This window comes from Mesoplodon mirus (assembly GCF_964341445.2).
Source record: "Mesoplodon mirus genome assembly, chromosome: 3".
In the NCBI taxonomy this organism is placed as follows: Eukaryota; Metazoa; Chordata; class Mammalia; order Artiodactyla; family Ziphiidae; genus Mesoplodon; species Mesoplodon mirus.
In genome coordinates this window covers 32,410,334-32,434,906 of record NC_138978.1, presented here as the reverse complement: position 1 = coordinate 32,434,906, position 24,573 = coordinate 32,410,334, and the positions used below count along the sequence as shown (strand labels likewise).

The 24,573-nt window shown below is 45.5% G+C and overlaps 1 protein-coding gene across 1 annotated transcript; it reads right to left on the bottom strand.

Annotated features, from left to right (window-relative positions):
• Window positions 1-338: 338 nt before the first annotated feature.
• SH3D21 (SH3 domain containing 21) lies at window positions 339-24,120 on the bottom strand. Its single transcript, XM_082614708.1, has 17 exons — window positions 23,700-24,120; window positions 23,286-23,352; window positions 22,951-23,108; window positions 22,791-22,854; window positions 22,408-22,526; window positions 22,068-22,158; window positions 21,828-21,883; window positions 21,677-21,722; window positions 21,428-21,528; window positions 21,223-21,309; window positions 21,016-21,058; window positions 2,340-2,433; window positions 2,193-2,245; window positions 1,986-2,074; window positions 950-1,836; window positions 783-846; window positions 339-698 (listed from the first exon to the last, which is right to left on the bottom strand). Exons 2-17 carry the CDS (start codon window positions 23,287-23,289, stop codon window positions 621-623), a joined length of 2,034 nt encoding a protein of 677 aa, XP_082470834.1. The 5' UTR covers window positions 23,290-23,352; window positions 23,700-24,120; the 3' UTR covers window positions 339-620.
• Between the last annotated feature and the right edge of the window lie 453 nt (window positions 24,121-24,573).

Below are 24,573 nucleotides of genomic sequence, written 5' to 3'. Positions count from 1 at the left end.
TGCAATCACACACACGCGCGTGCGCGCGCACACAAGGCCTCGGAACCCTAACCTTGACGCTAAGGCGCTGTTAGCCCCAATGTAACCTGGGGTGCCTGAGCTGGGCTGTGGAGTTCCTGTGTCACTGCGTTCCTGGGAGTCCCTCAGAGCGGACAGTGGAGGCAACTGGGAGGGGTCCGGGCTGGAGAGCCGGCCCGCCCGGCCCCTCCCCTGGCGCACAGCTGGATTCTGGAATCCGGCCCCCGGGCAGAGGCCCGACCCCTCCTGGGCCCCTCCTGCCGGCCATTTCTCCAGCGCGGGGACTAGCGTCCGAAGGAGACACCCTCCCCCCTCGCCATCCGGTGGATAAAAATAGCCATGCGCAGGCCCTGGGAGCGGTAATGGAAGCCACATGTTGGCCAGATGTGCCCAGGAGCGGCTGCCAGGAAAGCGGAGGGACAGGAGCGCGGAACGCCAGCCCCGCCCTGCCGCGCAGACCCCGCCCTACAGGGACCAGGGAGGCGTGGCGCACGTACACGGCAGTTTACTTTCTTGCGTTTCCCAAGATCGTGTGCAAGGACGTGGGTGGCCGGAGCCCGACTTCGCTCCAGGTCCCGCTGTAGTCCCTCCCTGGCCCACCCTCAGTGCGTCTGCGTCTGCGTCTGCGCTTGGATGGAACCCAGGTTCCGGGACTCCTGGGTCCTCCGCGTCATCTGAACCTAGTGGAGAGAGGGCGTCTGGGGAGTGCCAGCCGCCCACCCCCACCCCATCCCCGCCCCGCCGGGGACCCGCACCCCACCCACCTCCAGCAACACGCGCTTCCCCCTCTCGCTCTTCAGCTCCTCCCAGATGTCAGTCAGCTTCTTTCTGCGGACGCGAGACCGAGGGGAAGGGGTGCGCCGGGCAGGCCCAGAGCCCGCACCCCTCTCCTCCCCTCCCCGCACCCCTCCCCACACCCCTCCCCACTTACTCCAGCTGCACCCCCATCAGCTCCAGCGACCTCCTTAAAGCCTCCACCTCGTCCTTTATCCCCACCAGGTCGTCTCTGTCACTTTTGCTATCTGTGAGATTTTGCGGGGCTAAGGGGTGGAGGGTGGGAGTCATTTGGGGCTCTGGAGTCCACACGATAGGATGTGGATTCTTCTGAGCAGGGGATACCTCTTCGGGGGACACCTCCTCTTTGGGGGTAGCCTCATTCTTCGCTGGTGCCTCCTCCAGGGGAGTGGTAGCCTCTTCCTGGGGGTAGGCCTTCTCAAGGGCAGGCATAGACCCTGACTTGGACTTGGACTCAGACTGGAGAGGGGAGCTGTCCCTCTTATCCAGGGGACGTTTCACCGTGCAGAGGGGGTGCTTCTCTGGCATGTGAACCTCCTCTTGGGATTGAGCCTCACTGGCCCCAAGAGACCTGGTGTTTAGCAGGGCTTCCTCCGGAGAGAAGTGATGGAACTGAGTGTTGTCTCGGGTGGAGGCCTCTTCAGAGAGCACCTGTTTGGTGGTCAAGACCTTTCCTAGGGTGTGGGCCTCGTCCCCAGGAGGGGCCATCTTTGGACCAGGTGGGACTTCTGCGACTGGGGCCTCATGCACAGAAAAGACCCTGTCTGGTCTGGGGGCTTTGTCCTCCAGAGTTGGGGTCTCCTCTAGTATAGGGACCTTATCTGGAGTTAGGGATTCCCCTGGAGTGGGGGCCTTATCTGGAGACAAGGTCTTCTCTGGGCTGCGGGCATTGTCCAGAGATGAGGTCTTCTCTGGGCTGCCGGCCTTATCCAGAGATGGGGTCTTCTCTAGGCTGGGGGTCTTGTCCAGAGTTGGGGTTTTATTCACACGAGGGGCCTTTGTAAGGCTGCTCTGCTCTTTGCCCTGTGGGGATGGGGGAGAGGTCTCAGCCGAGGGCTAGGTACCTTGACAGTTTGAGTCTGGTTACCCTTGGCCTGGGATCCTTCACACCACAGCCCTGAGAACCAGACTCTGCCCAAGATCCCCACTCTCCCAAGTCTTGGGCCTCTCACCTGACTGGCTGCAGAGCGTTGCTGTGAAGCCTGGGCTTTGGCTCCCCTTCTGCCACTCTGGCCTGGACACCCACTGAGGAAACTGGAGCCTGTGAGAGCAGACCCTCAGGGGCCCGGGCCTACTTGGACCCCAAGCCTCTCCCCATCTCTGTCCCTCAGCACAACATCCCAGGCCTCACCCCACTGCAGGGAGGCATCGACACTTACTGGAGTTTCGGGAAGGGCGCTTCTGACTGTCTCCGCTGGATGTCCAAGATGGCCTGAAACATGTCCCCATCAGAACCGGGGATGGGGGCAGGGAGCAGCATTTCTTCTGTACCCTCCTCTTTCCCCCTCCGCCACCCTGCTCCTTACTTGGCTTTGCTTGGCCCAGTCGGGGCTGTCACCAGCTTCTTGACCGTAGGGAGGGCTGTTCGGGGCATCATCTTTTTGGGTTCCTTAATAGGAGCTGGGAGGGGAGAGGGGAGTGGGGCCTTTGTTCACTCATCCATTCATCTGTCACCGTGCTGTGCACAGGGGACTAGTGACAGGAGATGAATTATATTTGACTCTGACTCCTGGGAGCTCTGGGGACATTGACCATGGGAGCACCCCAAAGAGTTGTCAGGGAAGGCTTCGTGGGGAGATGGCTCCATATCCTGCCAGTTTTTAATCCATGCTTTTCAAAGACCTGTACTCAGCTTAGTGCCCATGGCTGGTTCAGACTCTTCTCCTTCCTGGACCAAGGCAACATCCTTCCCCCTTCCAGTCCACGCTCCCTTTTCTGTCTTCTCTATCACATCTACTCCCTAAGAGATCTCACCCAGTCTTATGGGTTTTATTATCATCAATAAGCCAACAACTCCTAAATTTTCATCTCTAGCCCCTTCCTCTTCTCTGAACTCCAGACTCATACCCGACCGCCCTCTCAATATTTCCACTTAACTTAGCATCACACACTTACCACAGCCAGAACTAAACTCTTGCTTCCCAACCTCCTTGCCCTCAGAAGCGGCCCCTTTCCCACTGCTCCCCATCTTACCCACTCACTCAGACGACAAAGTGAGGAGTCCTCCTTGACGCCTTTATTCCCGTATGCTGCACATGCAAACCATCGGTAAGTCCTGTCTGCTCTAAACGCATTCTGAATCCAGCCACTCATCCACACCTCCACCACTAAGCACTCCAGATTGAGTCACACGGTCTTCACTAGGACTGTCGCAGCAGCCTCCAACCCGGGCTTGGGCTGCACCCACCCCGCCTATGGTATGCTCTCCCCACAGCAGCCAGAATGAGCTCATGTTCTACTGGGGAAGCAGACATAAACAAAAGGAATAGACTATGTAGTGTGTTAGAGATTTATTAGTAGTACAGAGGAAGAATAAGCAGGCGAATGTATGATTTTAAATGAGATGGTCCTGAGAAGGCCATACTGAGAAGGTGACATCAGAGTGAGCATCTGAAGGCAGTCACACAAGTGACATTCATATCCACGGACACAGGAACAGCTACTCTGGCACATGCACACATGCTGAAACTGACTTGCACACACAATATCACACATAGATACAAACAAAATCCCCTGAGGGTCGCAGTGGGCGAAAGCATGGATCCTATAGCCAGACAGCAGACTTGGAATTCCTGCTCTATTACTCGCCAATTGTGTGAGAACTTGGTTGGTAATTTAACCTTTCTGTGCCCCCATGTCCTCATCCATAAAACATGGATAACAAGAATACACATCCTGGGCTTCCCTGGTGGCGCCATGGTTGAGAGTCCGCCTGCCGATGCAGGGGACACAGGTTCGTGCCCCAGTCCGGGAGGATCCCACATGCCGCGGAGCGGCTGGGCCCGTGAGCCATGGCCGCTGAGCCTGCGCGTCCGGAGCCTGTGCTCCGCAACGGGAGAGGCCACAACAGAGAGAGGCCCGCGTACCGCCAAAAAAAAAAAAAAAGAATACACATCCTGTAGGGTTGTTGTGAGGTTTGAGTGACTTAATCCACATGAGGTGCTTAGTGTCTGCCATACAGTCAAAGCTCAGTAAATGTTAACTTTGACTCCTGCTTCTTGTAGTGTGGCTGATCAGGTGCTCTGTGGGGCCCTCCCACTAGAGAGCAATTATATCCTGCTTAGAATACAATTTTAAGGCACTGTTGGACATAAAAGAGGTAGGAGAAGCCCACAAAAAAGGGAGGAACTGGGGCCAGAAAGGAAGTGTGAGGGCAGCACGACTTTGTGGCTACAGAGCCTGGGGCCAGTGATGAGGGGCAGGTGCCCCATGTTCTGCTCCTCTGGTTCATCACAGGCCCAGAGCTCGGCAGCCAGACAGCAGCGAAAGCCTTGCACCACCTTCCTCCGGAAGGCTGAAGCGGTCTCCGGTGGTTGGTGCCCTCTGGCTACTGGCAGAAGTAAAAGCAAGTCATCGCTGGAAGAAGTTTTCCCCTACAGATGTGTACCGAACTCCCCCACACTGAGATCATACACAAAGATCCTAAAACACACGAGAGAGCAGGCCACTGAGAGCAGGAGTCAGCAGATGCAACACACAGCAGATACTGGAAGTGTCAGGAAAAGAACACAGCATAGCTACATATAGTATATTTGAAGAAATGAAGGATGAGCATGCAACAAAAGGACCATTAGGAATAAACAGGAAGATTTTGCAGGGAAAAAAAAAAGAATTCTGTACTACTAGAGATGATAAATAGCATACATGAAATAAAATGCAATGTGTAGGCTAAATAGCAGATTAAACCTAGATAAAAATCTAGAGAGAGAATTAGTAAACTAAAAGTAGAATGAGACAAGGAGTGAAAAATTGAAAGCAATGTTCAAAGGAAGAGGTAATAGAAGCAGGGTTTGACTATGGCCGAGTGAGGTAGGTGGTGGTTAAATACTCACTCCACACAGCAACTATAAAGCTGGATAAAAATGGCAAAACATGGGGCTTCCCTGGTGGCGCAGTGGTTGAGAGTCTGCCTGCCGCTGCACGGGACACGGGTTCGTGCCCCGGTCCAGGAAGATCCCACATGCCACGGAGCGCCTAGGCCCATGAGCCATGGCCGCTGAGCCTGCGCGTCCAGAGCCTGTGCTCCACAACGGGAGAGGCCACAACAGTGAGAGGCCCATGTACCACAAAAAAAAAAAAAAAAAAAATTATCTCCTTTAGGACTTCCCTGGTGGCACAGTGGTTGGGAATCCGCCTGCTAATGCAGGAGACACAGGTTCGATCACTGCTCCAGGGGGATCCCACATGCCACGGAGCAACTAAGCCTGTGAGCCACAACTGCTGAAGCCCGCATGCCTAGAGCCCACGTGCCGCAACGAGGAAGGGCCCCCGCTCGCCGCAACTAGAGAAAGCCTGAGTGCAGTAATGAGGACCCAACGCAGCCAAAAATAAAATAAATAAATAAATTTATTTTTTTTAAAAATGGCAAAACAACCATTTCAGTGCTTGGATACTGACCAAAGACATAAAATAATTAGAGAAGTACTTGTGCTTGACGGTGTTCTTGCCTGCTCCCATACCTCCCCCACCCCCTACTACCTTGGTCCATGTGGACGTTCTGCAGGGTGGGATAGGTGGAGGATGAACAGCTTTACTGCCATGGTTGAAGAAAACTCAATCAATATGGGGTGCAACCTTGGATTTGGCATTGGTTTCATTGATATGACACCAAAAGCACAAGCAACCAAAGAAAAAATAGGTCAGTGGGACTTCATCAAAATTTTAAACTTTTGCGCACAAAGGACACCATCAAGAAAGTGAAAAGAGGGCTTCCCTGGTGGCGCAGTGGTTGAGAGTCCGCCTGCCGATGCAGGGGACACGGGTTCGTGCCCTGGTCTGGGAGGATCCCACATGCCGCAGAGCGGCTGGGCCCGTGAGCCATGGCCACTGAGCCTGGGCGTCCGGAGCCTGTGCTCTGCAACGGGAGAGGCCACAACAGTGAGAGGCCCGCATACGGCAAAAAAAAAAAAAAAAAAAAGAAAGTGAAAAGACAACCCAAAGAATGGGGGAAAATATTTGCAAATCATATATATGATAAGGGTCTTTTATCTAGAATATATAAAGAACTCCAACAACTCAACAGTAAAAAGTCAACCCAATTAAAAAATGGGCAAAGGATTCAGATAGATTTTTTCAACATCATTAGCTGTCAAAGAAATGCAAAGCAAAACCACGATGAGATAGCATTTCATACCCACTAGGATGGTTGCAATCAAAAGACAGATAATAACAAGTACTGGTGTGAATGTGGAGAAACTGGAGCCCTCATACACTGTTGGTGGGAATATAAAATGGTGCAACCACTTTGGAAAACAGTCTGCCAGTTCTTCCCAAAGTTAAACCAGAGTTATCATATCACCTAGCAATTCCTTTCATAGGTATATACCCAACAGAAATGGAAACACGTCAACATAAAATCTTGTACACTAATAAAGTTCATAGCCAAAAAGTAGAAACAATCCAAATATCCATCAACAAATGAATGGAAAAAGTGATACAATAGAATATTACTGGGCAATAAAAACAAATTAAGTGCAACACATACTACAAAATGGATAAACCTTGAAAACATTATTCGACGTGAAAGAAGCCCATTAAGAAGACCATATATTGTATGATATCATGTATATGAAATGTAGGCAGATCTATCAAGACAAAGTAGATTAGTGGTTGTCTTGGGATGAGGAGGGGAGAATGGGGAGACTGGTGGGGTAATGGCTAAAGAGTACAGTGGGTGACGAAAACATTCTAAAATTGTGGTGGTGTTGCACAACTATGACTCTACTAAACACCACCGAATTGTACATTCAAATGAGTGAATTGTATGGTGTGTCAATATATCTCAACAAAGCTGTTAACCCCCATTCCCCAAAAACGGTGGCAGGACAGATTTGGCCCACAGACCGTAATTTGCTAACTCTTAACCTAAACACCCCAATAAAAGGCAGAGATTGTCAGACTGAATTAAAAAAGCAAGATCCAACTATATACTGTGGACAACAGATTCAAAGACACAAATAGGTTGACAGTAAAATAGGTTGACAGTAAAAGATTGGAGAAAGATATATCACATAAATAGTAACTATAATAATAACCATATATTAATATCAGACAAAACACAAACTTCAAGATGGGAAAAATTACTAAAGATAAAGAGGGAGAGGTTATAATGATAAACAGGTAAGTACATCAGGAAGAGATAACAATGACAAACGTACATGTGCCTAACAACAAAGCCTCAAAATATATAAAGCAAACACTGACAGAATTGAAAGGAGAAATAATTCAAAAATAATAGCTGGAGATTTTGTTCAGGAGAAAGGTTAAGACTTTGAATTTAGACTTGTAAAGTTAAATATACATGGTAAATTTCAAGAGCAACCACTAAAATAATAACAATAAAGTGTACTAATTCTAAATTGATGAAAAAAGTGAAATAAGAAAAAAAGGAGAAAATAAACATTTAAAAATATTGTAAAATAATTATGATTAATATAGTCTAAACTCATCAATTTATCACCAAAGAAAAACACTGACAAGCTAGAGTAAAAAAACAAAGGTGAGAGGGCAGACAGCAGAAGCAAGAAGAACTACAATCCTGCAGCCTGTGGAACAAAAAACACATTCACAGAAAGATAGACAAGATGAAAAGGCAGAGGGCTATGTACCAGATGAAGGAACAAGATAAAACCCCAGAAAAACAACTAAATGAAGTGGAGATAGGCAACCTTCCAGAAAAAGAATTCAGAATAATGATAGTGAAGATGATCCAGGACCTCGGAAAAACAATGGAGGCAAAGATCGAGAAGATGCAAGAAACGCTTAACAAAGACCTAGAAGAATTAAAGAACAAACAGAGATGAACAATACAATAACTGAAATGAAAACTACACTAGAAGGAATCAATAGCAGAATAACTGAGGCAGAAGAATGGATAAGCAACCTGGAAGACAGAACGGTGGAATTCACTGCTGCAGAACAGAATAAAGAAAAAAGAATGAAAAGAAATGAAGACCGCCTAAGAGACCTCCGGGACAACATTAAACACAACAACATTCACATTATAGGGGTCCCAGAAGGAGAAGAGGGAAAGAAAGGACCAGAGAAAATATTTGAAGAGATTATAGTCCAAAACTTCCCTAACATGAGAAAGGAAATAGCCACCCACCTCCAGGAAGTGCAGCGAGTCCCATACAGCATAAACCCAAGGAGAAACACGTCGAGACACATAGTAATGAAATTGGCAAAAATTAAAGACAAAGAAAAATTATTGAAAGCAGCAAGGGAAAAACGACAAATAACATACAAGGGAACTCCCATAAGGTTAACAGCTGATTTCTCAGCAGAAACTCTACAAGCCAGAAGGGAGTGGCATGATATACTTAAAGTGATGAAAGGGAAGAACCTACAACCAAGATTACTGTACCCGGCAAGGATCTCATTCAGATTCGATGGAGAAATCAAAAGCTTTACAGACAAGCAAAAGCTAATAGAATTCAGCACCACCAAACCAGCTCTACAACAAATGCTAAAGGAACTTCTCTAAGTGGGAAACACAAGAGAAGAAAAGGACCTACAAAAACAAACCCAAAACAATTAAGAAAATGGTTATAGGAACATACATATCGATAATTACCTTAAACGTGAATGGATTAAATGCTCCAACCAAAACACGCAGGCTTCCTGAACGGATACAAAAACAAGACCCATATATATGCTGTCTACAAGAGACCCACTTCAGACCTAGGGACACATACAGACTGAAAGTGAGGGGATGGAAAAAGATATTCCATGCAAATGGAAATCAAAAGAAAGCTGGAGTAGCAATACTCATATCAGATAAAACAGACTTTAAAATAAAGAATGTTACAAGAGACAAGGAAGGACACTACATAATGATCAAGGGATCAATCCAAGAAGAAGATATAACAATTATAAATATATATGCACCCAACATAGGACCACCTCAATACATAAGGCAACTGCTAACAGCTATAAAAGAGGAAATCGACAGTACACAATAATAGTGGGGGACTTCAACACCTCACTTACACCAATGGACAGATCATCCAAAATGAAAATAAATAAGGAAACAGAAGCTTTAAATGACATAATAGACCAGATAGATTTAATTGATATTTATAGGACATTCCATCCCAAAACAGATTACACTTTCTTCTCAAGTGTCCATGGAACATTCTCCAGGATAGATCACATCTTGGGTCACAAATCAAGCCTCAGTAAATTTAAGAAAATTGAAATCATATCATGCATCTTTTCTGACCACAACGCTATGAGATTAGAAATGAATTACAGGGAAAAAAACACAGGGCTTCCCTGGTGGCTCAGTGGTTGAAAATCCACCTGCCAATGCAGGGGATACAGGTTCGAACCCTGGTCCAGGAAGACCCCACATGCCGCGGAGCAACTAAGCTCATGCGCCACAACTACTGAGCCCGCACACCACAACTACTGAAGCCTGTGCACCTAGAGCCTATGCTCCACAACAAGAGAAGCCACCACAATGAGAAGCCCACTCGCCGCAACGAGAGAAAGCCTGTGAGCAGCAATAAAGACCCAACGCAGCCATAAATAAAATGAATAAAAATTTTTTAAAAACACACAAAAAACACAAACACATGGAGGCTAAACAATACATTACTAACTAACCAAGAGATCACTGAAGAAATCAAAGAGGAAATCAAAAAATACCTAGAGACAAATGACAATGAAAACATGATGATTCAAAACCCATGGGATGCAGCAAAAGCAGTTCTAAGAGGGAAGTTTATAGCTATACAAGCCTACCTCAAGAAACAAGAAAAATCTCAAATAAACAATCTAACTTCATACCTAAAGGAACTAGAGAAAGAAGAACAAACAATATCCAAAGTTAGCAGAAGGAGAGAAATCATAAATCAGAGCAGAAATAAATGAAATAGAAACAAAGAAAACAATAGCAAAGATCAATAAAACTAAAAGCTGGTTCTTTGAGAAGATAAACAAAATTGATAAGACATTAGCCAGACTCATCAAGAAAAAGAGGGAGACAACTCAAATCAATAAAATTAGAAACGAAAAAGAAGTTACAACAGACACCGCAGAAATACAAAGCATCCTAAGAGACTACTACAAGCAACTCTATGCCAATAAAATGGACAACCTGGAAGAAATGGACAAATTCTTAGAAATGTATAACCTTCCAAGACTGAATCAGGAAGAAACAGAAAATAGGAACAGACCAATCACAAGTAATGAAATTGAAACTGTGAATAAAAATCTTCCAACGAACAAAAGTCCAAGACTAGATTGCTTCACAGGCGAATTCTATCAAACATTTAGAGAAGAGCTAAAACCCATCCTTCTCAAACTCTTCCAAAAAATTGCAGAGGAAGGAACACTCCCAAACTCATTCTATGAGGCCACCATCACCCTGATACCAAAACCAGACAAAGATACTACAAAAAAGAAAATTACAGGGGCTTCCCTGGTGGCGCAGTGGTTAAGAATCCGCCTGCCAATGCAGGGTACACGGGTTCGAGCCCTGGTCCGGGAAGATCCCACATGCCACGGAGCAACTAAGCCCGTGAGCCACAACTACTGAGCCTGCGCTCTAGAGCCCACAAGCCACAACTACTGAAGCCCACATACCCAGAGCCCATGCTCCGCAACAAGAGAAGCCACCGCGATGAGAAGCCCGTGCACCGTAACAAAGAGTGGCCCCCGCTCGCTGCAACTAGAGAAAGCCCGCGCATAGCAACGGAGACCCAACACAGCCAAAAATAAATTAAATAAAATAAATTTATATATTAAAAAAAAAAAAAAAAGAAAGAAAATTACAGACCAATATCACTGATGAATATAGATGCAAAAGGGCTTCCCTGGTGGCGCAGTGGTTGAGAATCTGCCTGCTAATGCAGGGGACACGGGTTCGAGCCCTGGTCTGAGAAGATCCCACATGCTGCAGAGCAACTAGGCCCGTGAGCCACAACTACTGAGCCTGCGCGTCTGGAGCCTGTGCTCCGCAACAAGAGAGGCCACGACAGTGAGAGGCCCGCGCACCACGATGAAGAGTGGACCCCTATTGCCACAACTAGAGAAAGCCCTTGCACAGAAATGAAGACCCAACACAGCCAAAAATAAAAATAAATAAAAATTAAAAGAAGGCTCAACATTAAAAAAAAAAAAAAGCTTCATTAAAAAAAATCCTCAACAAAATACTAGCAAACAGAATCCAACAACACATTAAAAGAATCATACACCACGATCAAGTGGGATTTATCCCAGGGATGCAAGGATTCTTCAATGTATGCAAATCAATGTGATACACCATATTAACAAATTGAAGAAGAAAAACCATATGATCATCCCAATAGATGCAGAAAAAGCTTTTGACAAAATTCAACACCCTTTTATGATAAAAACTCTCCAGAAAGTAGGCATAGAAGGAACCTACCTCAACATAATAAAGGCCATATATGACAAACCCACAGAAAACATCATTCTCAATGGTGAAAAACTGAAAGCATTTCCTCTAAGACCAGGAACAAGACAAGGATGTCCACTCTCACCACTATTATTCAACACAGTTTTGGAAGTCCTAGCCATGGCAATGAGAGAAGAAAAAGAAATAAAAGGAATACAAATTGGAAAAGAAGAAGTAAAACTGTCACTGTTCGCAGATGACATGATACTATACATAGAGAATCCTAAAAATGCCACCAGAAAACTACTAGAGCTAATCAATGAATTTGGTAAAGTTGCAGGATACAAAATTAATGCACAGAATCTCTTGCATTCCTATACACTAATGATGAAAAATCTGAACGAGAAATTAAGGAAACACTCCCATTTACCACTGCAACCAAAAGAATGAAATACCTAGGAATAAACCTACCTAGGGAGACAAAAGACCTGTATGCAGAAAACTATAAGACACTGATGAAAGAAATTAAAGATGATACCAACAGATGGAGAGATATACCATGTTCTTGGATTGGAAGAATCAATATTGTGAAAATGCCTATACTACCCAAAGCAATATACAGATTCAATGCAATCCCTATCAAATTGCCAATGGCATTTTTTATGGAACTAGAACAAAAAGTCTTAAAATTTGTATGGAGACACAAAAGACCCCGAATAGCCAAAGCAGTCTTGAGGGCAAAAAACGGAGCTGGAGGAAAAAGACTCCCTTACTTTAGACTGTACTATAGAGCTACAGTAATCAAGACAATATGGTACTGGCACAAAAACAGAGATATAGATCAATGGAACAGGATAGAAAGCCCAGAGATAAACCCACGCACCTATGGTCAAGTAATCTATGACAAAGGAGGCAAGGATATACAATGGAGAAAAGACAGTCTCTTCAATAAGTGGTGCTGGGAAAACTGGACAGCTACGTGTAAAAGAAGGAAATTAGAACACTCCCTAACACCATACACAAAAATAAACTCAAAATGGATTAGAGACCTAAATGTAAGACCGGACACTATAAAACTCTTAGAGGAAAACATAGGAACAACATTCTTTGACATAAATCACAGCAAGATCTTTTTTGATCCACTTCCTAGAGTAATGGAAATAAAAACAAAAATAAACAAATGGGACCTAATGAAACTTCAAAGCTTTTGCACAGCAAAGGAAATGAAAAACAAGACGAAAAGACAACACTCAGAATGGGAGAAAATATTTGCAAACGAATCAATGGACAAAGGATTATCTCCAAAATATATAAACAGCTCACGCAGCTCAATATGAAAGAAACAACCCAATCCAAAAATGGGCAGAAGACCTAGACATTTCTCCAGAGAAGACATACAGATGGTCAAGAAGCACATGAAAAGCTGCTCAACATCACTAATTATTAGAGAAATGCAAATCAAAACTACAATGAGGTATCACCTCATACCAGTTAGAATGGGAATCATCAGAAAATCCACAAACAACAAATGAAAAAACTAAAAAAACTAAAAATAGAATTACCATATGACCCAGCAATCTCACTACTGGGCATATACCCAGAGAAAACCATAATTCAAAAAGACACATGCACCCCAATGTTCATTGCAGCACTATTTACAATAGCCAGGTCATGGAAGCAACCTAAATGCCCATCAACAGACGAATGGATAAAGATGTGGCACATATATACAATGAAATAATACTCAGCCATAAAAAGGAACGAAATTGGGTCATTTGTTGAGACGTGGATGGATCTAGAGACTGTCATACAGAGTGAAGTAAGTCAGAAAGAGAAAAACAAATATTATATATTAACGCATGTATGTTGAACCTAGAAAAATGGTATAGATGAACCGGTTTGCAGGACAGAAGTTGAGACACAGATGTAGAGAACAAACGTATGGACACCAAGGGGGGAAAGCCGTGGTGGGGTGGGGATGGTGGTGTGATGAATTGGCAATTGGGATTGACATGTATACACTGATGTGTATAAAATTGATGACTAATAAGAACCTGCTGTATAAAAAAATAAAATGAAACTCAAAAATTAACAAAAAACAAAGGTACTTTCTAGAGATCTTTTGCAAAACAACATGCATATAGTTAACACTATTGTACACTTAAAAATGGTTAGGATGGTAAATCTTACATATTTCTTACCACAATTTTTTTTATTTTTCTGTGCCGTGGCTTATGGGATCTTAGTTCCCCAACCAGGGATCGAACCTGGGCCCTTGGCATTGAGAGCGCAGAGTCCTAACCACTGGACCACCAAGGAAATCCCTTACCACAGTTTTTTTAAAAGGTACAATAGAGAAGTTTTTTTTAAAGTATGTGAATATAGTAACAAGAGACTGAATAAGAATATAGTAACAAGACATTGAACAAGATATAGTAACAAGAGATTGAACAAAAAAACAGTGGAAAAAATAAATATTAGAAATGAAAAAGGACTATAATGGCAAATACCAATGAGATTAAAAAGATTATAAGAGGGGACTGCCCTGGTGGCGCAGTGGTTAAGAATCCGCTTGCCAATGCAGGGGACATGCGTTGGAGCCCTGGTGTGGAAAGATCCCACATGCCGTGGAGCAACTAAGGCCGTGCACCACAACTACTGAGCTTGCGCTCTAGAGCCTGCAAGCTACAACTACTGAGCCCATGTGCCACAACTACTGAGCCTACGCACCTAGAGCCCATGCTCTGCAACAAGAGAAGCCACTGCAATGAGAAGCCCGCACAGCGCAATTAAGAGTAACTACCACTAGCCGCAACTAGAGAAAGCCTGCACGCAGCAACAAAGACCTAATGCAGCCAAAAATAAATAAATAAAATAAATTTTAAAAAAAACATTATAAGAGAATATTATGAACAACTTTATATAAATAGTCAGAAAACGTCGATTAAATAGATAATTTAAAAATATAACTCACTAAAGCTGATTCAAGAATTTTAGTGAGATTTTTGGCCAGCCATGGTTACCCAGGGACCAGGAGACAGAATGCTGTTTGTGCCAGTCTCCTGAGGTGTGAGGTTTCCTCTCCCTCTGAATTCCAAGGTGAAGCCCTTTAAAGAGCAGTTGTAAAGAGGTCTTTGCAGATGTAATCAAGTTACGAGGAGCTCATACTGCATTAGGGTGGACCCTAACCCAGTGACTGGGGTAGGTATCCTTATTAGAAGAGGGAAATTTGGACACAGACACAGAGGGCAGAAGACCTTGTAAAGACAGAGGCAGAGAATGGAGTGATGCATCTACAAGCCAAAGATTGCCAGGAGCTGAGAAGAAGCAAGGAAATATTCTTCCCCTAGAACCTTCACAGAGAACATGGCCATGCCAACATCCAGATTTTGGGTTTCCAGGTTCCAAAAATGTGAGATATTTGTGTTGTTTTAAGCCAGGAGAAGGCAGGAAGGCAGGCAGGCAGGCAGGCAGGAAGGAAGGGAGGGAGGGAGGAAGGGAAGGAGGGAAGGAGGGAAGGAAGAGGGGGAAGAAGGGAAGGAAGAGGGGGAAGGAAGGTGAGAGAAAGAAAGGGAGGGAGGGAGGGAAAGAGAGAAAAAGAAAAAGAGAAAGAAAGAGAGAGAGAGAGAGAGAGAGAAAGGGGGGGAGGGAGGGAGGAAGGGAGGAAGGGAAAGAGAGAAAAAGAGAAAGAAAGAAAGAAAGAAAGAAAGGAAGGAAGGAAGAGAGAGAGAGAAAGAGAGAAACAAAGGGAAGTGGTACAGGGAAAACTGGACAGCTACAAGTAAAAGAATGAAATTAGAACGCTCCCTAACACCATACACAAAAATAAACTCAAAATGGATTAAAGACCTAAATTTAAGACTGGACACTATAAAACTCTTAGAGGAAAACATAGGAAGAACACTCTTGGACATAAATCACAGCAAGATCTTTTATGACCCATCTACTAGAGTAATGGAAATAAAAACAAAAATAAACAAATGGAACCTAATGAAATTTAAAAGCTTTTGCACAGCAAAGAAAACCATAAACAAGATGAAAAGACAACCCTCAGAATGGGATAAAATATTTGCAAACGAATCAACAGACAAAGGATTAATCTCCAAAATATACAAACAGCTCATGCAGCTCAATATTAAAAAAAAAAAAACCCAATCAAAAAAATGGACAGAAGACCTAAATAGACATTTCTCCAAAGAAGACATACAGATGGGCAAGAGGCACATGAAAAGATGCTCAACATTACTAATCATTAGAGAAATGCAAGTCAAAACTACAATGAGGTATCACCTCACACCAGTTAGAATGGGAATCATCAGAAAATCCACAAACAATAAATGCTGGAGAGGGTGTGGAGAAAAGGGAACCCTCTTGCACTGCTGGTGGGAATGTAAATCGATACAGCCACTATGGAGAACAGTATGGAGGTTCCTCTAAAAACTAAAAATAGGGCTTCCCTGGTGACGCAGTGCTTGAGAGTCCACCTGCCGATGCAGGGGACACAGGTTCGTGCCCTGGTCCAGGAGGATCCCACATGCCACGGAGCGGCTGGGCCTGTGAGCCATGGCCACTGGGCCTGCACGTCCGGAGCCTGTGCTCCGCAATGGGAGAGGCTACAACAGTGAGAGGCCTGCGTACAGCAAAAAAAAAAACAAAACAGAAAACAACTAAAAATAGAATTACCATATGACCCAGCAATCCCACTACTGGGCATATTACCCAGAGAAAACCATAATTCAAAAAGACACATGCACCCCAATGTTCTTTGCAGCACTATTTACAATAGCCAGCTCGTGGAAGTAACCTAAATGTCCATTGACAGACGAATGGATAAAGAAGATGTGGTACATATATACAATGGAATATTACTCAGCCATAAAAAGGAATGAAATTGGGTCATTTGTAGAGACATAGATGGACCTAGAGACTGTCATACAGAGTGAAGTAAGTCAGAAAGAGAGAAACAAATATCATATATTAACGCATATTTGTGGAATCTAGAAAAATGGTACAGATGAACCGGTTTGCAAGGCAGAGAAAGAGACACAGATGTAGAGAACAAACGTATGGACACCAAAGGGGGAAAGGAGGGGGTGGGATGAATTGGGAGATTAGGATTAACATATATACACTAACATGTATAAAATAGAGAACTAATGAGAACCTGCTGTATAGCACAGGGAACTCTAGTTCACTTCGCTGTACAGTAGAAACTAACACAACATTGTAAAACAACTATACCCCAATTAAAATATATATATACATATATATATTAAAAACACTATGCACTTAAAAAAAAGGGGAAGAAAGAGAGAGAGAGAAAGAGAGAGGGGAAGAGAGAGACAGAGGGAGAGAGGGAGGGAAGGGAGGGAGGGAGGGAGGAAGGAAGAAAGAAAGAATTTTAGCCAGAAGCCAGACTTGCTTATAACTATAAAGAAATTGAAGTAGTTTAAAATCTTCCCATAATGGAAGAAAAGAGGACCAGATGAATGTACAAGCAAGTTTTACCAGCTTTCAAGGAAAGATGATTCCCATCTTATGTAAGATCTAAAAGATATTTTAAAAACAAAAAAACATATTCCTTAACTCATTCATGGGGCCAGTATAATACTGATAATCAGATGAAGACAGTAAAAACAAATGCAAAAATCTGAAGGAAAAGAAAAAAAACTGGGAAGGTATCCCAACAGTATATGAAAAAATAATAAACCATGACCAATTTGAATTTATCCCAGGAATACAAGGGTGGCTTAATATTAGAAAATTCTACAAATATCTTTATTACATTGATAGATTAAAGAAGAAAACCCATATAATAATTTCAAAAGATTCATATAAACAATTTGAGAAAATTCGACACCCATTCTTGATAAAAATTCTAAGCAAAAGAAACAGAAAGACCTTCCTTAACCACACAAAAATATACCTACAAAAGATCTAAGCAAACATCATCGTTAAAGGGAAAAAGTTTGAAGCATTCCATTTAAAATCAGGAACATGGTAATGATGTTCAGCATCACTATTTCTATTCAATATTGTATTGCGATCCTAGCCACTAGAGTAAAACAAGAAAATGAAATTAAAAGATATAAGATGTTGGGCTTCCCTGGTGGCGCGGTAGTTGGGAGTCCGTCTGCCGATGCAGGGGACACGGGTTCGTGCCCCGGTCAGGGAGGATCCCACGTGCCGCAGAGCAGCTGGGTTCGTGAGCCATGGCCGCTGAGCCTGTGCATCCGGAGCCTGTGCTCCACAACGGGAGGGGCCACAGCAGTGAGAGGCCCGCGTACCGCAAAAAAAAAAAAAAAAAAAAAAGATGTAAGATGTGGAAAGGAGAGAGCCAAACTGTCATTACTCACAGATTAAATGACTGTCTTCATAGAAAACCTATTAAGGATTTACAGATAAATTACTGAAATTATCAGCACTATGGCTGGCTATAAAATCAATATACAAAAATCAGTGCATTTCTATAGTCCTGTAATAAATAATAAAAAGGATATCTAGGGCTTCCCTGGTGGCGCAGTGGTTGGGAGTCCACCTGCCGATGCAGGGGACACGGGTTCGTGCCCCGGTCCGGGAAGATCCCACATGCCACGGAGCGGCTGGGCCTGTGAGCCATGGCCGCTGAGCCTGCATGTCTGGAGCCTGTGCTCCACAACGGGAGAGGCCACAGCGGTGAGAGTCCCGCGTACGGCAAAAAAAAAAAAAAAAAAAAAAGGATATCTAATTTTTAAAATGACACAATAAAACCACATGCAGAAATAATAAATGGCGCTAGAACAAGTGACTGTCCATATGGAAAAAAGTATAATTAGATCACTCATTAAAATCAATGCTGCATAGATAAAAGCATTTAAAAATGAAAAGCAACACTTTAAAAGTTTTAAAGAAAATATAAATGGACTATTTTTCTGAATTTGGGGCAGGAAGGATTGCTTAAACAAGAAAAAACCTGCTAACTATTAAAGATAAGATTGACATGTTTGCATTAAAATTAACTCCTAGATAAATATTGTATGTTATCATTTATATGTGCTTATCACTTATATGTAGAATCTAAAAAACAAAACAAACAAACAAATATAACAAAATAGAAACAGACTCATAGACATAGAGAACAAACTAGTGGTTACTTGTGGGGAGAGGGAAGGGTGTGGGGCAAGACAGGGGTAGGGGATTAAAAGGTACAAACTACTCTGTGTAAAATAATTAATGGGAATTCCCTGGTGGTCCAGTGGTTAGGACTTGGTGCTTTCACTGCTGTGGTCCTGGGTTCAATCCCTGGTCAGGGATCCCACATAAAAATAAATTTTAAAAAACAAACAAACAAACAAACAAATAAATAAGCTACATGGTGGGAATATAAATTGGTACAACCACTATGGAGGACAGTATGGAGGTTCCTTAAAAAACTAAAAATAGAACTACCATATATTCCACCAATCCCACTCCTGGGCATATATCTGGAGAAAACCATAATTTAAAAAGATACCGGCACCCCAATGTTCACTTCAGCACTATTTACAATAGCCAGGACATGGAGACAACCTAAATGTCCATCGACAGAGGAATAGATAGAGAAGATGTGGTACATACATACAATGGAATATTACTCAGCCATAAAAAAGAACGAAATAATGCCATTTGCAGCAACATGGATGGACCTAGAGATTATCACACTAAATGAAGTAAGTCAAACAGAGAAAGACAAATATCATATGGTATCACTAATATGTGGAATCTAATTTTTTTAATGATATATAAATAAATAAATAAGCTAAAAGGATTTATTGTACAGCACAGGGAATATAGCCAATATTTTGCAATAACTTTAAATGGAGTATAAGTTGTAAAGATTTTGAATCACTATGTTGTACACCTGAAACTAATATAATATTGTAAATCAACTATACTTCAAAAAAATTTTTTTAATTTAGAACTCCTATTCATCAAAAACCTCATTAAAAAAAAGAAAAGCCACAAACTGAAAGTATCTACAACATGTATAACACATAATTCAGAATATATAAAGAACTTCAACAATTATTACTAACCAGGGAAATACAAATGAAGTCCACAATGAGATGCTATTTTGTGCTAGATTCATGAAAATAATGAAATCTGGTAATACCAAGTGTTGAAGAGGATTTGGATCAGTTTGATCTCTTATACACCAATGGTGGGGTGGTAAAAGTGTACAATTCCTTTGGAAACCAATGTGACTTAACCTCGTAAAAGCTGAACATTTACATACCCTACACTCTAGCAGTACCACTCCTAGGACTATACCCTAGAGAAACATTATACCTGCACACCGGAAGACAGGCACATGATAGTGTTTATGGCAGCACTATTTGTAATAGTAAAGACTAGAGCCCTGCTGCGTCTGGTTCCAGCCTTGCAACCTCATCACAGCCCTCCTAGACCCTCTTGTCTTTACTACTCAGCTCCTGAAACAGGAGTCCTGCTGCCAGAGGCTGGGCAAGTCCCTGAAAACACACACCATATCCAGAGAGCAGCTCCCAGGGGACTGAAGGCTTGAGGCAGACCTGGGGTCAGCAGTGGCTACTGGTTTATATTGGAAAGATAAAGGAGATTTTCTGTTTCCTGTTTTATAAATGTACATTTTTCACTTGGCGTCTTAGCTAATGTTTGTGTTTAAAATATATTAAACATCTAGTATTGCCGTTTTCTACTTGGCTTTAGCAAACAACAATAAATGAATTAAAAAAATAAAATAAAATAAAAATAAAAACTAGAAACAACGAAAATGTCCTACATCAGGAATAGACCAGATACATAAATTGCGTTCAGTTCCACAAGGAATAGTATACAGCAGAGAAAAAGAAATGAACTCCGTCTACACACAACATGGATGAATCTTAGAAACATAATGTTGACTGAAAACAGCAAGTCCCAGAAGACCATAAACATATGATGCTATTTTTATAGACCTCAAAAACAAACAAAAATAAATTAAGTGATACATTGTTTAGGCACATACCAAAGTGAGTACATTTAAAAACTCAAGGGAATTATTCAAAATTCAGGGTAGTGGTTAGGCTTACCTTTGATGTGGGGGAAGTAGCAGAAGGGAAAGAGAGGGGCACACAAACCATTACCAATTTCTAGTTCTTGGGTTTGGGTGACAGACCATGGGCACTCATTATTAAGTTTTAAAACACATATTATGTATAGTTTTTGATTATGTGAAATATTACATTAAACCATAAATTAAAGACACATCCCACAAATACAGTGATGCATAAACAGAACTATTCACTGACACACTTAATAGATACATGAACACACAGTCTCAAAGACCCAGATACACTGATCCATACATTTCCTTACAAAATGAAACAAACCTAAATATTCATTCATGAGAATGACAGCCACATGCTCTGGAGAGAACAGGAACATACTAACACACACAAAGTGACACATTCCTAACACTGACCACATACATTCCTACCAGTCCCATGGGGAGGTACCTCCTAAGGGGGTGTACTGGACCACTGGGAAACTATGGGTGTTTATGAGCAACTCCCAGAGATCGTCTGGTGGATCGTCTCCCAGAGATCACCCCCCCAATCCCAGGCTTCCCGGGCACCCACCTGATTCCCGGGATACCACTTTCCGTGGGACCAGCTTCTTGATCTATGCAGAAAAGAAGTGTCAGAATCTGAAGAGGAGCCCTCACATTTCTAGGTCCACCCTCATTTGTGGGTAGCCCTCCAGCTGTGTCCCGTGAGAGCCACAACCCCCAACTTTGTCCAGAGTAGCCTGCCCCTTGCCACCTGAGTGCCTGGCTTCGTACTCACCGGGGGTGGTGGGAGCACAAAGTTATCTGGGAAAAGTCCTCTTCTGCCTTGAGACTCTCCTTCCCACCAGCCCTTATCCTCTGTGGTCTGGGAGAGCAAGATGCCGTGGGGAGGTGAGCCAGATCCCCACGCTCCTTCCTTCCCCAAGCCCACCCTTCTCAACACCCCCGTCCCTGTGCCCTCCCCTGCCCTGTGCCTTTCACACCTTCCTCAGTACTTTCACCTCGTCCCCCCTCCGCAGCGCCAACTCGTCTGGGGCCTCGGGATGGTAGTCAAACAGGACCCTGTAGGTCTCAGGGTGGGAGACTGAAGGGAGGTCAGTTCCTGATGCCAAACCCCCTCCCCAAACCATTCATCGGTTCCCTCCTCCATCAGTCTAGCTGGGTCCCCCCTCCCCCCAGGTCAGAGTGGCTTGTGGGGGAGGATTTGAAGGACCCTTTGGCTGGGTGCTCACCTGTCCGCAGGTAGTCTGGAGAGCTGTCATAGGTCAGGCTGCTCAGCTAGTGGGGGCAGGGGGAGGAACAAGCTGAGCCCCCCAACACCTCCGCCCGCCCCCCCCACAGCCAAGAGGAACTCACCACCTTTGCCCACTCCACCCAATTTACCTTGGGAGCCCGCTGGGGACCAAGGCTGATTGAAGGCATGCCTGGGTTATCAAGGCCTGGTGGGGGATAGTGAGGTTAGGGGCGGGTGCTAATTCAGTTCAGGTCATGGGAGAGGTCAAAGGGGTGATGGGGCAAGATGTGTGGATCACACGCTCAGGCCACTGGGGAGGGTCACTGAAGATTGTAGAGTCTGGTCACAGGGGTTCACGGGGTCACGGGGTCACAGGGTCCAGGTCTCACTTGGGGGCCCACTGTCCAGCAACTCCACAAAGTTGGATGGGAAGGCTCCCAGCTGCCCGTTCTTCTTCCCCAGCCACCAGCCGTCCTCAATCTGGGGAGGGGGGAGGACGAAGGGGCATCTGGTTCTGCCCCAAGGGCCTCCCTAGGCATCTTAAACCCTGGTTCACCCCCCTCTCCCGATTCTGCCCGATGACCCCTCTCCTCCCTTGCTCCCCAACTTTCCCATTTCTGTGCCCCTCATCAGTACCATCATCCATACCCTCACTGCACCCATGTCCCCTCATCCGGAGACATACTCCATTATCTCCCCCCAAACCCTCTCATCATCTCATCCCCTCACCTCCTTTATCATTTCCACAATCTCCCCAGCTTGCAGCTTCAGCTCGTCCTCCTGCTCCGGGCTGTAGCTGAAGTTCACTTTGCACCATCTTTGAGGGCCCGGAGATTCGACGGGGTGACCTGGGGTCGGACGAGAGTGAGGCCGCTGGAGCCTCGAGACCCAAGCCCCAGTCCGCTGAGCTGGGGGAGGGGCGGGCCGCGAGTGCTCCCTTAGTACCCCAGGCCCCGCCCCAGGGCGGAGCATTGTACTCGAGAACCAATCACGGGCCGCACAGAGGCCACGCAGTCCCGCCCAGAGCCGCGCCAGGCTCGGCGAGCTGGGAAGACCAGGGCGGTGGGGGGAGGCGGGTGCTGCGCGCGCCCGCCCACCGCCCTGGCTCTCACCTCGGCGGCGCGCACAGCGCGGTCTCGGCGCCTCCCCCGAGCCGCGAAGAGTCTCAGGGATCTCCTACGAATGAGCGCACGGGCAGGGGGCGCTCTCAGATCCCGGGGGCGCGCGCTGAGAGCCACCCCACCCCCCGCCCGACCTCCGGCCCGGCCTCACCTGCACCAGGCACTCGGGGAAGAGGCCACAACGGCCCCCCAGCTCTCCACGCAGCCAGCCCCGTGCGGGCCCCTTGCACACCTGCCGGACCACGTCCCCGGGCGCCAGGCTCAGCTCGTCCTTTTTCTGCGCGCTGTATCCGGCCAGGACCAGCACCTCTGCGGGCGGAGGATGGCGCGGGCACGCGGCTCAGAAGAGCCCATTCAGAGCCGACTGGCCATGGCGCGAGTCCCAGGCCCCGTGTGGACAGCGGGAGAGTGGGGTGGTGGTGTAGGCTTTTATCGCTATTTCCACGCAGTTGCATAGAAGAGCTACCCCAAACCCTCTGCACATACCCATGGCTTCCGGGGCGCCTTCCGGAGCCGAGCAAGAAGGATGGTGCAGTCGCGTTCGCAGCCGATACTGGGTCCAGGTAGGGTGGGACAAGCAGCGAGATTGTGAAGCCAAGGAGGCGGAGACGCGAGCCGATAGGTCGGGCTCCAGGTGCAAGGAGTGGGTATGGGAGAGGGGGCGGCCCAATTCGGCAGGTTCGGTCCCCGGACCAGGAGTGAGGACTCCGGGATCTCTGGCCAGTGCTGGGGTCACAGCTCCCCGACATGATCTTGTCCGCCTAGCCACCTAAGTTTCAGTCTAGCCACCTTCCTTCCTTCTCCCAGCCTTAGCCCTGAGGCTCCCACCCACCATTACTGGCCTACCCCCTCCGGGCTGACAAGCTTTTAGCTGCAGGGGAGGTGGGAAGAGGCACATACCAGCAGGCAGCAACCGCTCTCGGGCGGGTCCTGGGTGGACGGGGTGGTTGCTCTGTGCGCACAAACCTATTGCTGCTTTCCCTGGGAGGCATATTCCTCCCTGGACTCCCTTTCAAGGGAAGAGGAAGAGCACAAAAACCCTTTCTTCAGGCCAAGGGGGCCTCGTTTGGTTTCAGAAAACATCCCCGGATTCTCCCAGGGAGAAGACAGGAAGAAGGGAACTTCAGGAGCTTTCAAGGCTCCTGCTCTCCTGCAGCCAAGGCCAACGCTGGCAAAGGCTGAAGGTTAGTGCCAGTCCCACGTGGGCTAGGCTAACTTTCAGGTCATCTTCCTGCTTAGTGGCGAACGTACAAAGCCGAGCCTGAGCTCTACAACCACTTCATCTGTTGCTACCCCGGGTTAATGGAGACTCTTCACTGCAGCATGGAGCCCACTTTTGTGCTGCATCGAACAGCAGCTGGAGTGACTTAAGCAGCTTTATGAAAAGATATTTTTCAAAAACTCTGTGAGCCTCAAAAAAAAAAAAAAAAAGAAAAAAAGAAAGCCGAGCCTGTTATCCACACCCCTTGACCTCTGCCCCACCACTTTGGAAGCCAAAGTCCTTGCTTGACACCAGAGTGAAAAAATCTGGTTCTCCTAGGGCGTCCAAGGTACAGGATATGAAGCAAAATCACTGGAAAGGGAAAGAGGAGCTATTACCCAACGCAGGATTGGCTGAGGTCCTCCTAGAACAACCGAATGGGCTGGAAAGGACAGAGCTGAGCAACAGTCTGGGCCCAGCCCTCCCCCCAGACACCTGGTTTTTCAGGTTCCCTGAAGCTGCTATGGGAGACACCCCCCCAACACACACACTCAGGGTGACAATGACCAGAGC

Excerpts from the sequence above, each read along its gene's own strand:
- SH3D21 (XM_082614708.1), bottom strand. Across the intron at positions 21,884-22,067 it reads GCTGGACAGTGGGCCCCCAA|GCCTTGATAACCCAGGCATG; the intron begins GTGAGACCTGGA and ends ATCCCCCACCAG. Across the intron at positions 847-949 it reads CTGATGGGGGTGCAGCTGGA|AAAGAAGCTGACTGACATCT; the intron begins GTAAGTGGGGAG and ends TCGCGTCCGCAG.